Source organism: Cephus cinctus, unplaced genomic scaffold (assembly GCF_000341935.2).
Source record: "Cephus cinctus unplaced genomic scaffold, Ccin1 Ccin1_scaffold0189, whole genome shotgun sequence".
In the NCBI taxonomy this organism is placed as follows: domain Eukaryota; kingdom Metazoa; phylum Arthropoda; class Insecta; order Hymenoptera; family Cephidae; genus Cephus; species Cephus cinctus.
The window spans coordinates 135,767-149,868 of NW_014332911.1; the positions used below are offsets into that span (position 1 = coordinate 135,767).

The window sequence follows — 14,102 nt, forward strand, 5'->3', positions numbered from 1 at the left end:
AGCAGCCTGAGCGGCCGTGCATTTCCGTAACCGTCCGCTCCCGTTCGTGCTTCCAGTTGCGTTTGCTAATTTTACGCGACCCCAAAGATCGACAGGATCCGTTAAGCTATCGCCTCGTCTGATAGGTTCCGTCAGAGTTCTCGTTCTTGGTGGAGTTGGGCCTGTTCCACCCTAACTCCCAGTTTATACCGGCTCGTCAGTTCCCGGTGAAAAAAGAATTGGCTGGCGCCCGCCTGGCTTGCGGATGCACGAACGACGGGTGTAACGACTCGTCAGTTCCCGGTGAAAAAAGAATTGGCTGGCGGCCGCCTGGCTTGCGGATGCACGAACGAAGGGTGGACGGCCGAAGGTAACGTAGGTCGGTTCTCGAAGATAGTTCGTTCTCGGATGTTTCGCTATCGGTGTCGAGTTAAGGAAAAGAATTACGTTACAGTGTACTGTACCTTATTCGCACGATGCGGTTCTCCGGATCGTGCCAGAAAGGCGGGTTCGAGTCAGAATCGACTGTTAGTAATTTGAGAACGATATCAGGCGGAACAAAAGAAATAAAAGTGACACTTTGTTTTACAAATTGCAAAAGAATAGTATATTGTCCTACAACGGAATACAGAAATGGTTAGTACAGGTCCAGCCTAGAGAATGCTGGATGTTAGTAAGGGAAGAATAGATATAAGCGTAAGCGGAAAGTAGCAGTTATTATAAATAGTATATACAGAAGATTAGTGATCGGAAAATCAATTGTAGCAATATGATGATTAAACGCGGTTTATCTATACGATAACTCTGTCGGCAACGAGAATAATAGGTTCTTCTATTATTCGTGTGATCTTTTCTTGACTCTTGTTGTGATTGTATAAATAAAATATCGAATCGTGTCTGAAAGCAGTCTCCGACGGGCGGAATTTGGTTACAGAGTTGACCCGTTAAAATATATGCGTCGTACTGCTGAGCACTCTTCCACTAGAGAACTCGTGATCGCAGGTAGACGTGGTCCTTTCTAAAACAACGATGCTATCTCGGCGAGGTGAGAAAAGTCCCATTCGCAGAGCAGCCCGTTGTGCAGGTCTTTGAATGAAGTTAGGTTGGCACGTATAGCGGAAACGGCACAATGATCAAACTTATCAAAGTGACGGCCCAACTGAAATGCAGAGATTGATTCTATCTGGCAGAAGAGACGGTTTGCTCGATTACAAGAGTAGAAGTACCATTATAAATGACGGCCAAGTGGGACGGTTTGCCCGCTTGCCCAAGTTTTTAAGGTTCTTCAGATTAGCGAGATCTTATTACTACCGTGATGCGAATATCCTCGGATGTGTTGGTTACAGTACATATATAGATCTTGCTGAACGGCAGCCTTAGTTTGGCAATATTAACTTTGTCAAAAAACGGAGAAGCATACAGCATAAAAATAGAATATATTTTCTCCACTTGTCGCAGATAATACCGAACTTTATCTGCCATTATCCAATAATTGTAATCAACGATATATACTCCACATTTCAGTAGGCGATTCTATTGAGTATGGTACATACTCGCTCATTTATTTAAAAAGAATACAATATGCTTTTTACAATAGGTCACTACCAAGTGCCAGCCGAGTATCAGCCACAGAATCAACCACTGCAAATAACAGGTCGTTCCGATCCAATAATTCTGACCGAACCGCCATCGTTGAACACGACGAAAAAAATGTCAGTGGCCGTCCAAACAGATAAGGACTCAAATTCAAGTGACGAGCAGAAAGGATGGCGACGATTAGTTGCTGCGACTTACAGCGGCTGCAAAAGGTGGCTCAATCAGCAAGAGAACAAAGGACTGAAGCTCGCTCTGATTATATTAGTAGGCTGTGTGGTAGCAATGTTCTGGTATCTAAATGCGCAATTCAAGGAATTTCAACAACTCTCACAGGTAAGGTTGCGAGACAAAGATATCTCTGTCTCTCTCTCCGTCTCTCTGTCCCGCCGTTCGTTTCTCTTTCTCCCTTTCTTTGGTTACATGCTCATTAATGTGTAATATTAAATATTCATTCGCGAACTCGATTTCACTATGTCTTAATCGAGCAATTCGATCAGGGTTCGCGTGAGAGCAGTCGGACGAGTAGCAACGGGAAAATCGGCAACGTGGCCATCGTCGAGGATGTCGGCGAGGGTATGGTCAGAGTCGGAAAAATCACATTTAGCACTGGAGAAGTTCTTGGAAAAGGTTGCGAAGGTACCTTTGTCTACAAGTACGTAATAAAGTATTATTCAATGAGTCCCCTTGGCGCATTGGAACGTATTGAAGACAAATCTGCAATTCGAAGAATGACCTGACTCCATTTACATAGGGGTGAATTCGACGGAAGATCCGTGGCCGTGAAGCGTCTCCTGCCAGACTGCTTCACTTTTGCAGATCGTGAAGTGGCTCTGCTCAGAGAATCGGACGCGCATCCAAATGTGGTCCGTTACTTCTGCACGGAACAGGACAGAATGTTCCGGTACATAGCCTTGGAATTGGCCGAAGCGACGCTCCAAGATTACGTCGCTGGTAGATACGATAAGAATAAGATTTCGGCGAAAAATATTCTCCAACAGGCTACCTCCGGTCTTGCTCATCTACACTTTCTAGATATAGGTGAGCTGTCGCTGCAGACTCCTACGATATCGCGTTTATTCCGGTTGCACGAAATTTTAACTTATATCGCGTCTTCGTCAGTTCACAGAGATATTAAACCACACAACGTTCTCTTATCGATGCCAGGACCTCGTGGCGAGGTGCGGGCTATGATATCAGACTTTGGCCTCTGCAAGAAACTGCAACTGGGTCGAATGTCCTTCTCAAGGCGATCGGGTGTAACTGGAACGGATGGCTGGATCGCACCTGAAATGTTAAACGGCGAGAGAACCACTTGTGCCGTTGATATTTTCTCACTTGGCTGTGTCTTTTATTACGTGCTATCCGGTGGAAAACATCCATTTGGCGATACTCTTAGGAGACAGGCAAACATCTTGTGTACGTTTCATGCGATGGCTCGCTGATTATTCGGAGAAAATAAAGGAGCCTCTAAAAGGCTTTATTTATATTTATTCAGGTGGCGAAAGTTACTTGTCGGAACTCCAAGGTATCTCTGAGAGTGATCGGGAATTGGCTTTGGTTCTTGTCAAGGCGATGATCGCCGAAAATCCAGGAGATCGTCCACCAGCAACTGCTGTTCATAAGTATCCAATATTTTGGAACGCTGCACAGGTCCTGGGATTTTTTCAGGTACGTCGCAGACAATTTAAACGGTGAGTTCAATGGTAACGCCTATTTTCACCCGACAGGACATCAGCGACAGGGTCGAGAAGGACGATCCTAGCAGTCCTGCATTACTATCTTTGGAGAAAAGAAGTAGAAGGGTCGTACAGAACGACTGGAGATCGCACATAGATCACGAGGTGGCTACGGATCTCCGTCGTTATAGAAGTTATCGTGGTGAGAGTGTTCGTGATCTCCTAAGGGCACTCCGAAATAAGGTAACTTCGCTGAAAGAGAGCGTCAGGTAGTCTAAATGCATATAACTGTACCTGATTCCTTGTATCTTTTAGAAACATCACTACAGGGAATTGACTCCAGCAGCTCAAGAGAGCCTAGGCGAGATCCCTGAAAGGTTTACCGAGTATTGGTTGTCCCGGTTTCCACGGTTACTCTGTCACGTCTGGTGTGCCATGCAAGGATTCCGTAACGAACCTACCCTAAAGCACTATTATCATTCCGAGTATGAATTCGTACCAGAGTACGATTATGAAGCCGAGGAGATCGTGAGCAGTCTCATTCAAAGAACAGACTCGCAGTCTGTACCGTCCTGGAGAATTCGCGACGCCGTCGATTGGAGTCCGAACAGGTCGCGATTTCGTGGACAGCGAAAGAAACAAGAGAGACATAAAGCCGAGGAACCCTATGTTTGGACTCTACCGCCAACGAGTTGAAGGGAAGGTGGCCCCATAATGGCTTCATGGGGCGCGTATAAAGAACAGCGTTGGAAAAATAGCTACCTAAAATTAAAAATCTAGTAGAGTAACGGCAAACGGTTTTCGCGAAGTCGTTGAGCACATAGAGTCGTCAGAGCACATTGTTGTCAGAGATGAGAGTTTTTAACAAATGCGAAGACACAATAATAGACGTTTCAATTGGCGATTATGGTAGCACAATCAGCTACACACAGTGTATTTTTTTATCACAAGGGTTTGCTGAGTATAGTCTGTTTTGTGGACGATGTCAGCGGTCACTGAATTACAGAAACGAAGGGAAAATATCACAAAGATGTAATTCGATATTACAGATCGCGTTAATGGTGTAAATAATAAGTAGTGTATAATATATTTTAATATTTTACATAATTCATGTACCTTAATTATAGTTTTCGGTTATTAATAATATTAAAAAAACAACAAATGGAAAAAATATTTCAAGCTTGATTACAAAATAATTGTTTTCTTAGTACAATTCCGTAGCGCATATCGCGTATGCTTAAAGTGTACTTCTTAAATTTGAAACTACTCAATGAATCAGTCTATCGGATTTCCAAATTGCATTCTGTACATATGAAGTTTTTATAAGTAACTTTTGAAATGGTCGTAACTCCTTTCTGAAGGAAAGTGCAAACAGTACTTTACCTTTCCTTAAGTATTTTCACGACATCCACTGACCTACGGTGCTCTGCTTCCTCTAGAGGCGTCACCCCTCTGGCATTTCGAATTCTTGCGTCAGCGCCATGCCTAACGAGTGTCTCGACCATTCTATGATTATCCATTTTCACAGCCAAATGTAATGGCGTGTCACCAGAACTGTTTCGTACATTTACATCGCAGCTGCCGCTTTTTAATAGTAGCTTAACTACGTGTAATCTATCATTAATGCAAGCCAAATGCAAAGCCGTACTTCCTTCCGATCGCGTTCTACTCCCTAGATCGGCACCGGCATCCAGAAGCAACTGTACGACCTCAATGGAACTTGATGCACTTGCTACATGGAGCGCAGTCATACCGTCTCCGTCGCACGAATTGATTCCCACTGGGGAACACTGCTGATTCTCCTCGTAATTATCGTCGCTGGATGCGCACAGCTCACAATTGCACAGAGGATGGCAGAGATTCTTAACCCGTTCCGAAGGTTTCTTGTATGAACACTCTAGGCCAAGATAGTAGCACGCCAGGCGAACGTCATTCTCCCTGACTGCCGTTAGGAGTCTGTCAACCTTACGTATTTTTCTTGTGGAAGTACTTGCCTCGGAAATACTTTCGGAGGACGCAAGACTTCTTGGTCGCGGAGATGGTGGCAGGAACGACATGTCCGGTATGGGCTTGCATCGTGTGTGAGAATGCGGATAAGATGATATCCCGGCTTCGAGAAGTCGAGATATGACTGCACTGTGTGCCACTGCTAGTGGAGTTTGTCCTCTTCTATTGCTTGCCCTAGGATCTGCGTTATGCTCCAGTAGAATCTCCACGATGCCACTGTAACCCCATTTCGACGCGTGATGGAGCGGTGTATCACCGTTATAGTTAACAGGACTCGGGTCCAGGAAGAGTCGTGCCTGTTCTGCAAAATACAGCAAGGCTTTCACGCAGCCTTTGTGTCCGTTGTCTGCGGCCAGATGAAGTGGTGTATTTCCCCGCATGTCAACAATCAGTGGATCGGCATTTGCATGCAGCAGCAGCAGCAACGTATTTTGATGACCGCGTGCAGCTGCGCAATGCAACGACGTTAGACCATCCGCGTCCGCTTCATTAACGTTGGCCTCGTGCAAAAGAAGCGTCTCGAGAACGTTAATACGATTGTAAAGGGACGCCACGTGAAGAACAGTCAAACCGCGATCATCCCTCGAATTGACAGTTGGCAAGTCGCAAGTCTCGCAAAGGCACAAGGGATGACAAAGATTTTTCTCGTTTTCCGCATTGCACTTTTTTTTTGATAATATTTTATCGACTTTAACGGAATCGCCATTGCGTGCACATTTGAATAAATAACTCAAAGATGTGCCGCTCTCCTTTTTGCTTTCTAGAAAGGTGTGCATTGAGCTTTGGTCGAGACTCGTAGCATCCGATTCAAGATCACCTGATCCTATGAGAACGCCCGATTTCACGTGCTCTACAGCGGCTTCCAGAGATGTCACAAGGAATCCAGCCTCGTCGGTTTCATAGTTAGAGTTTGCCGAGAAGCGGAACTGCTTCATAAACGCAAGTTGGCTGATCCAATTTGGTAAGCCGGCTCTGATCACCAGGAACACGAGGACCGGTAAAAGGTCATCAGACGAAACGGATGATTTGCCCCGCGAAGCAAAACCTACAGCTCTCTTTAGACAACCCAATTTCCCCAGGACTGTAAAGTGCCCGTCCAAACGAGAGAGTTCTAACTTTCCAGCAAGAACACCATCATAAAGATCCGCACGAATTCCAAGATCTCTTGGTTGCAATTCACACAGATTTTTTATTGTCTTATTGAGAGCAGCATCTTCAGATGCTGTACACGATGATACCGATCGTGGTAGAATTTTATGCAAACCATGCAGAATATATGTCTCAACTGCAATCTTTAAGATCTGAAGAAAATGATGGCTGCTTGTTGTTCGTTCTCTAATCCTCATGTCTTTGAATACTGTTCGAAGGCTCTTAGTATATAAAGCCCTCACTAGATCCCTTTGGCTATCGAGAGTCTCACTCTCCAAATGTATGTAGAGCTTTTGAAAATTATCGATTCCGGAATCCAATTCTCTCAAAATATTCTTGTCCATCACTTCAGTCCATAGCAAATCTACACAATCCCTCAGATTTGTTACCAATGAGATTGATTCTTTGGAATCGACAAAATTTTGTTGCAAGGGATGTTCGATACACCTGAGAATTCAAATAAATTATACCTAAATAAGAGGATATCTCTTTGAAGGATATTAATGGTAGTTACTTCCGATCACTCACCATACACGATACTTACGTAGATCCTCTGTATAAAATGTTTCCTCAAAGAGTAAATGGGATGAACAGTTTGTACCAACATCGTACTCCATTGTCAGTACTCTATTAGATAGTTTGACTTCTCTCCCAGAAAGCGAATGAAAGTATGATACAGGTTGTTCTTTACCAGGTATCAACACATGACTCAAAATATCATCCTTCACCAGAGCACCTTTAGGGATACTACCACGACGGGGCACGCAAACGATCCATCCCTCGTTAATGGCTCTTTGAAAAATCAAGGCATGCTCCTGTTGTAGCTCCTGCAGGAAAGTATTCTCGGAGAGGTCTTCGTCGTAGTTTGCTTCCATAGTTCGTTCGAGCCATGAATTGGCAATTTTTCTCACGTAGTATGAATGAACTCGCCCCCTCAGAAAGAAACCGGCCGATCCGAAGAGGCAGGTAAGAACTGATGTCACATTATCCAGCAAACACATATCGTTACCATAGTGTAACGTGTTAAGGCTCCTCCGGACCTAGACGGACCATGTTGAATTATGACGTCACAAGCGAGGAAACGTATTTTTCATCTTTTATAGAAACTATCAACTTCCCACGACTTATTTTGGGCGAATTTATTTCGTTATATACGTTGTCTGCCATTTATACTCCGTTTGAGCCTCCTGAACATATATTTAACCTTGAAAATGCAACGAAAAGAAAAGTCGTATATCTGTATCTCACGTCTGTCATGCGCCTCAAAAATACTTACTAGTGTATTACGCGTTTACCACATTTGTAATATAATAACGGAGCATAAATTTCGGCGCACGGACGGAAAATACATTGTGCTACAGCTTTCACGATCGAAATATGCAAGACGGCTGTAAGAGGTGAAATATACGATTCGCACTATTTAATGTTAATTTTTACACTTAGAGATATCAATATATTCTGCTAGATGTCGTTCCACGATAATTTATTCCATTAGCAGACCGTTTTTCTGTTTTAGCCCGTAAAACTAATAGTAATGAAATTTCGATAAAAAGGAAGCACCAAGCAAACGATTGCATGATAGCTTTTCGCTTTTCGTATTGTGTAAAAAAAAAATGTAATCAAGAGCATTCCTGAGGTGGCCTCACTGTCAGGAGTTGGTTGGTGATCCCGTAAAATACCACTAGCAGCGCATATGTTTCAAAAGGCGCGAATTACAATCAATACTAGTGATCTCTAATGAATGGAGGAAAGAGAGAAGAGAATATTAATTGCATAGGTAATAGCTGGCGATAGATCTATTCGATTCTATCCAATTCTATCGATCTAGATAAATGTAGGAAAGAGTAATACCCTACTCATCTCTGGTAATACGATGTATCAACTTACGCAATACGTGATAGAAGTCCTAAGAAAAGATACTATAGAATGTACCCTATGTGGATAAAAGTCAAAGATAATAGAAATCATATCAAGGTATTTCAAGGCTATCGTCATGGACTGGAATTGGTTGGGACGATCGGCGTCTGAAAATGAAAAATCGACGACAAAGTGGTGTAAATGTGAATACTGATTGGCCGATATATCTAAGTGAAATTTATAACAATGGTAATCCCTATAAAACAACCCAAAGTGCATGCGGGATTCGACGGAAAAACGACAGTCCCATAACATAACAGTAAAAACCATGTATAAATTTATTCAGCATTAACATTAATATTGTTTTCTCTCGGCGAATAATTTTAGATAATACTTAAAATCTGTACAAATGGCCGTTCAATTAGCTTGTCTCAGCGTCATGAATGCCAGAGAATTTCCAGGTAACTATTTTTTCGATGTTATGAAAAAGTCATCCAAATGGGTTACATATGTCCGCTAGAAAGTTATCTGTAATCTAAGCCGACTAATACGTCTAATATCTTTATAAAGCCTTTTTGGCTGACATATGTAACATCGAAAAAATTGCTACTTGGGTTAACACTGTCAATACACTGTCAACGGCCATTTATATATATATATATATATACACACAAATATGACTCATCGACAAGCGGTCCTATTGCGTAGAAAGTAATCTGTATAATGGAAGAGCAATGGTCCAATGGACAATATGGTGACCCTTTGAAGATATAGACTTGAGAGCCTGAACGACGCGATACCGAAGTGGCTTCCATAGGCATTCCATGAGCAATTAGTCTCCATGAAGGGTGCAGAGGGGGTGGAATGTGGAGTAGATGACAGCGCGCAGCTCCAGATTAGTTTCTTATATTCACTATAGTTTTTAGGGTATAATGAAGGGTATTATAAAATGTCACAATAGACATTGGCGAATACCGAAAATCTGGCTCAATACAATTTTCATTAGGGAATGGACATGTGGAGAGACCAACCAAGTTCTGTTAAAAATTACTCCTCACCGCTATTGACGTCCACGAGTGCGGGGTCGACCTCCGGAGAATCCGTATTTGACGATTTCCTATATCGATATTCGACTAGGCAGAAGGCCACTGTGCCCATGAACATCGCTATCATAAGGATGCACAATTGGGTGTGCAATCCAAGGTGGCTGCTGTATAAGAAACTGAGCGCAGCAGCAACGGATTGACAAAATTTGAAGAGAGCGAAAGCCGGGGCGCTATCTGTAGAGTAAAGTATACCAAGGAGAGAGTAAACCTGAGTATTGAAACAGGCATCGCCAAACCCTAAGGCTGTGGAGCCGACCATTGCGAGGGCGGCAGAGGGCGGATTGATGTAGCCAACGTTATCGGTATCCTGAAATGGGGCGTCATTCGGTAAATTAAGATAAATTGTGACAAAGGCGAAAGTATGGACAATGAAACCAATTAGGACGATCGGATAGCGGCCGTATTTGCCAGTTTTCGAGGCCAAAATTCCGAAAAGAGCACCACCAACGACCTCACCGATACCAATGCAAATGCCTGAGAGACCCACTAGGCTTTTCGAATTCTTCCCAATGGCTTTTGTGAATCCAATGCTCGGGGAATAGACTCCCGAGGCGAAAGTCAGTACTACGCCTGTGTACAGAAATGTGAGAGCAAAGAGAAGCATACGCCTCGTGAAGAAGAGCTTAAAAGCATCCCGCAGAGCGTGCCAGGCAGCGCTCAAGGGCCTCTCGCGCATTGGCTCAGGTATCTGAAGTTCCTTATCTGCACTGGAAACTCCTTCGGCTTCTCCAAGGGCTAATTTACGTGGCGCTTTTCTAAGGGTAGCTAGAAGAGCAGTTCCTATTGTTGAGAGTACCGTTAAAACCCAGAAAACAAGGTTCCTGGTGGATGCCTTTATAGTCGGCCCGGTAAACATGAAGTAAACGAAAAGATTTCCAATGAACAGGGAGGACTGGAAGATGGCCCAAAATATTCCAGCGTTCCTGGACATTGTCTCGCTGTCGCTGTTTTCCGTGAGGTACTGTCCATGTCCAGTCCATATCAGAGCTGCACCAATGCCAAGGACAGCCGAAGCCACGTAGAGCAGAACTGTATGCGGCCAGAGGAAGGACCCTATGAAGAAGATGTAGCAGCAGCAACCGGTCAAGATTGCTGTTCTTGGACCAGTCATTGAGATGTAAGATGGTGCTAACCAATTGCAGGTGGCGAAGACTGCGTAGATGATGGCCAAGCTGGTATATCCATCCCCGGAAAAGGACGGATCGTCCTGGGATATACTTTCCAGAACCGTTTTCTGCGGACGCGAGCGTGAAACAAAGGAATAAGGAAAGATAAATTAATGCCACACTGATACAAATTTCTATTTGAAAAGGAATAAAATTAATGAAATAAATGTACACTATGATGGGTGAATATTCGAAAACAGAATATAAAAATTAATTGACTGCAGTATATTAAATTAACGCAACAGTTGATGTTTTAATGAACAACAAATTGAACAGTATAATTTAAAAGTTAATTTATTCTAGTAAATTAAATTCGATCTACGGTGAGTAAATTTCTATGATTAAGTGGAGGATGATATTGGTAAATTAATATACTCAAATATATCATATTTTGTTAGGTTAGGTTATTCACAAACGTGTCGAAAATTTAAACAAAACTTTATTTCATTTTTATTATAACTAACTATACCACCAATAAAAATATTTTAACAATTGGAAAAATGTGTTTTACAATTTACAGCGCAAACAAAATGTTTGACACGTGCATAATCCGGACTCAATTACCATTTAACCTTAATATAATTTTTCAAAAATTAATTTTGCAGTCAATTGTATCTTTCTTTCTGTTGTCTGAAAATATTAAGGTGTCGCAAGATTCTGAGAATGAGTCCATCCACGCGATTAGTCTATAGGCTGTTACAGATCGCCGTCACGTTTCTCCTTTCTCGCTTATCCACTTTCTGTCTGAGGAGCGCCTTATCGCAGGCATTGTTGTTTTCCAAACCTATGAAAAACGCTCCCCTCGTGATAACGCGATAGGTCTTTTACGATGGCCTAGATCAAGACTGATACCAGTGTCGTCGAATACAGGCAAAAGTGGATATAGGACGCACGTCTAACAATAAGCCGCAGAATAGAATAGGATTAATAGCGAAATTCGAAAGTCGGTAGCCGCATTCTTCATGTATGTATGTACATACGTATCCTGAAGCCGATATGCCTGTGTCACTCCTATAGCGAGAAAGTATCGGACAGCCATTAGAACAGATGTGCGAAGCAGGACCCGGCTAGGTCTTACGATAGCAGTGTTCGTCAAATATGCATATGAGACACTTGGATGTATTCGAAGAGATTAGCCGACGGGGACTTTCGGCCTTGAAGAACATTAAATATTAACAAGTGTCAGCTAAAAAAAATGAATTATTGGTGGCAGTGTAGTACGGACGTCATCGTAGCTATTATAACTCGTAATCTATATCCAGGTCGATGATATTTACTTAAATGGCAGTACGCATAGGCCATTCAATACATGCGCTCATAGTACTAAGGTCACTGTACGGAAAGACGTCTTCCCGTTAGGGGTTATAGGTCACGTAAAGAAACAAAGGAGGAAGACAGGATGGTGCGCGCACGCACATATGAAACTAGGTGAAATATCATTAATTCTCTTATGCAGTGAATGTCACAGTGATAAGTTCGTAAAACTGCAGTCTCTCGTCGCGAAACCGGTTATTCGCGCAAGAATTATCGGATTCGCGCAGGATCTGAGTAGAACCTTTCGAGTTAGCCTGCTGCTATGATACAAAACTTATTTGGCAAAAAGAGACGCGTCAACCGGATCCTAACGCACTTTCCATTTCACCGCGAGGTACATTCTCCAAGTTGAGTATATACAGAAATGGCCTTGATCTCTTGCATTCACGGAAAACTCGAATCACGTTAATTGATCGATCAGGGCATCCGAAGGGGAAGTTCATTCATACGCGAGTGATGCACAGGGTAGACGACCAGTTCATTCTGAAAAGGAAACGGGCATAAACAGGCACATTATCGTACGGCACTTTCCCATTGTACGATTCACGTGTTCATCTTATGAGTTATCGAGTCGCACGATTAGATGCATCGATGAGAAAGTTATTAACAAACAGAATGCATCGACCTTTTTAAGCATTAGGAAATGCCTCGCATCATACCTCAACATGTGTATCGATATCATCTCCGCAAAACCTTGACGAGATGATTCACAATTCTACAATTCTCCAGTCGTTTATCGGATTCTCTGTATTTCAGAGATGTGCCACATAAAACACCGCTAAAAACGCAGCAGAACATTCGATTGTTTCTTGTCGACTTGTCTGAAACTGTACAACGGAGTTATAGTATTAGACACAGAGTTCTTTTTCAATTCTGTCACATTCCGTGTAACTGCGATACGGAAGGAAAGTGTGTACTTCGTCCATATAATGGTGCCGCTAAAATTTACAAGGTTTTTAAGCATCCTGAGAAGCGAAAAAGGGAACGGAGCTGCACTAGGAGAAGACGCGCATTCGAATGACAAGTGCGTTTGTTAATAAACAGTATGGATCTTCACGAAGACGCTGTCGAACGCGCCATGAGCAGGCATTGACTGTATGTACATACATGAATCGTTTTCATCGGTATCCTGCTACGTTCTGTTTCAACAGGGATAAAAGGATCCATGAAACTTTGGACGTAATGCAAGGGGTAAAAGTTGAAGCTGCTTGCTGTACTCACCTCGATATTACCCATAGTTTGAAAGGCTGTAAACACCAACATAAAGCCCCAGCTGAGGACCATCACGTTGAGGAATCTCTTTTCGAAAATCATTATTGCGATGGAAACGTTTCAGGGTTACAGTATGGAAGGCAGCGTGAGAATTGAGCTGAGGATATAGCGTGGAAGTATTCACGTTCTACTGATTGCAGGTGGTCGGATTTTTTGTACAGACTGTGCTCGTGGCATAAGTAAAAGTGAAAATCTGTCGAGGCGTCAGAATACTGACAGCAGTCCAGCGCAGGCTGGAGCGGGTCGCTTGGGATTGCCCACCATACGACAAAAATACTTTGCTTCTACACTTGAAGTTAGCACCGCCTCGTGTCATTCTCTAATCAACATCGATACGGTCGATTCGAGAGAAATCGACTGAAATAAACTGACCAGAACTGTCAGATTCATAGTCGTCGGACACATGCACCTTAATTGATGCACCACTGTTCAACGTTGAAGGCCAGTACACGGAACGTAGATTGAACAGCTTTAAATTGAACAATATTATTTTCTTAGCAGATTTATTTGGATAAATAGCAAGTCACTGCAGCCTAACTTGATAGGTTCTGCTACCTTATTCTTGATATCACTTGACACTGTCGCATGCAACATTCATTGTAGTTCCCGGTTCTGACGTTGGTGGGTTATCATCGAGTAACGGGAGGCGCTGCGAGCGCCCAACCACCAATGTCATTTGCGGCAATGTTTAGTAATTTCAGTAATTTCGATAAAAGGGTTCCTGATCTCTGCCTTTTTTTTCGGAAAGACAATTAATGATGCCTATATTACAACTCTTTTCCTTCCTGCTGGCACATCTCCTCATTGGAGGAGTCAGCCATAAGGAAAGGAAGGAAGGAAGGAACTCTTTTCCTTCATTCGATCCCATTGATCACATCTGTAAAACCGTTGACTCAGGAGGTAAATAAACTCGGTATCTTATTGTATATGACGTTGCACGAGCTTGGGTGTTGGTTACCTACAAATGGACTTTACCCATT

At 42.9% G+C, this 14,102-nt stretch overlaps 3 protein-coding genes across 4 annotated transcripts in view; 1 reads left to right on the plus strand and 2 right to left on the minus strand.

The window, feature by feature from the left end:
• LOC107264641 (serine/threonine-protein kinase/endoribonuclease IRE1) overlaps positions 1-4,424 on the plus strand; it is a 7,849-nt gene extending 3,425 nt beyond the window's left edge. Inside the window, exons 7-13 of the mRNA XM_015733123.2 lie at positions 1,577-1,908; positions 2,073-2,227; positions 2,327-2,613; positions 2,695-2,991; positions 3,071-3,243; positions 3,303-3,494; positions 3,567-4,424. Of these exons, the coding sequence (XP_015588609.1) occupies positions 1,577-1,908; positions 2,073-2,227; positions 2,327-2,613; positions 2,695-2,991; positions 3,071-3,243; positions 3,303-3,494; positions 3,567-3,947 (1,817 nt within the window). The 3' untranslated portion in view covers positions 3,948-4,424. The remainder of the gene's footprint in view (positions 1-1,576; positions 1,909-2,072; positions 2,228-2,326; positions 2,614-2,694; positions 2,992-3,070; positions 3,244-3,302; positions 3,495-3,566) is intronic.
• Positions 4,307-8,276, minus strand: LOC107264642 (ankyrin repeat domain-containing protein 27). 2 transcript variants are annotated; one of them, XM_015733125.2, is made up of 3 exons: positions 7,684-8,276; positions 6,936-7,594; positions 4,307-6,854 (listed from the first exon to the last, which is right to left on the minus strand). In XM_015733125.2, exons 2-3 carry the CDS (start codon positions 7,406-7,408, stop codon positions 4,631-4,633), a joined length of 2,697 nt encoding a protein of 898 aa, XP_015588611.1. In that variant the 5' UTR covers positions 7,409-7,594; positions 7,684-8,276; the 3' UTR covers positions 4,307-4,630. The 2 variants fall into 2 exon arrangements, with proteins under 2 accessions (XP_015588611.1, XP_015588610.1); XM_015733124.2 differs by having other exon boundaries at positions 6,936-7,611; positions 7,684-8,275.
• Positions 8,277-8,578: 302 nt separating this feature from the next.
• Positions 8,579-13,820, minus strand: LOC107264644 (UNC93-like protein MFSD11). The gene is made up of 2 exons (XM_015733127.2): positions 13,072-13,820; positions 8,579-10,604 (listed from the first exon to the last, which is right to left on the minus strand). Exons 1-2 carry the CDS (start codon positions 13,162-13,164, stop codon positions 9,312-9,314), a joined length of 1,386 nt encoding a protein of 461 aa, XP_015588613.1. The 5' UTR covers positions 13,165-13,820; the 3' UTR covers positions 8,579-9,311.
• Between the last annotated feature and the right edge of the window lie 282 nt (positions 13,821-14,102).

Bases quoted from the DNA above. Each gene is read 5' to 3' on its own strand.
- LOC107264642 (XM_015733125.2), bottom strand. From the start codon at position 7,408: ATGTGTTTGCTGGATAATGTGACATCAGTTCTTACCTGCCTCTTCGGA. The intron at 6,855-6,935 runs GTGAGTGATCGG...TTGAATTCTCAG, and splicing joins CTACGTAAGTATCGTGTATG to GTGTATCGAACATCCCTTGC.
- LOC107264644 (XM_015733127.2), bottom strand. From the start codon at position 13,164: ATGATTTTCGAAAAGAGATTCCTCAACGTGATGGTCCTCAGCTGGGGC. The intron at 10,605-13,071 runs GTGAGTACAGCA...TCGCGTCCGCAG, and splicing joins AAACTATGGGTAATATCGAG to AAAACGGTTCTGGAAAGTAT.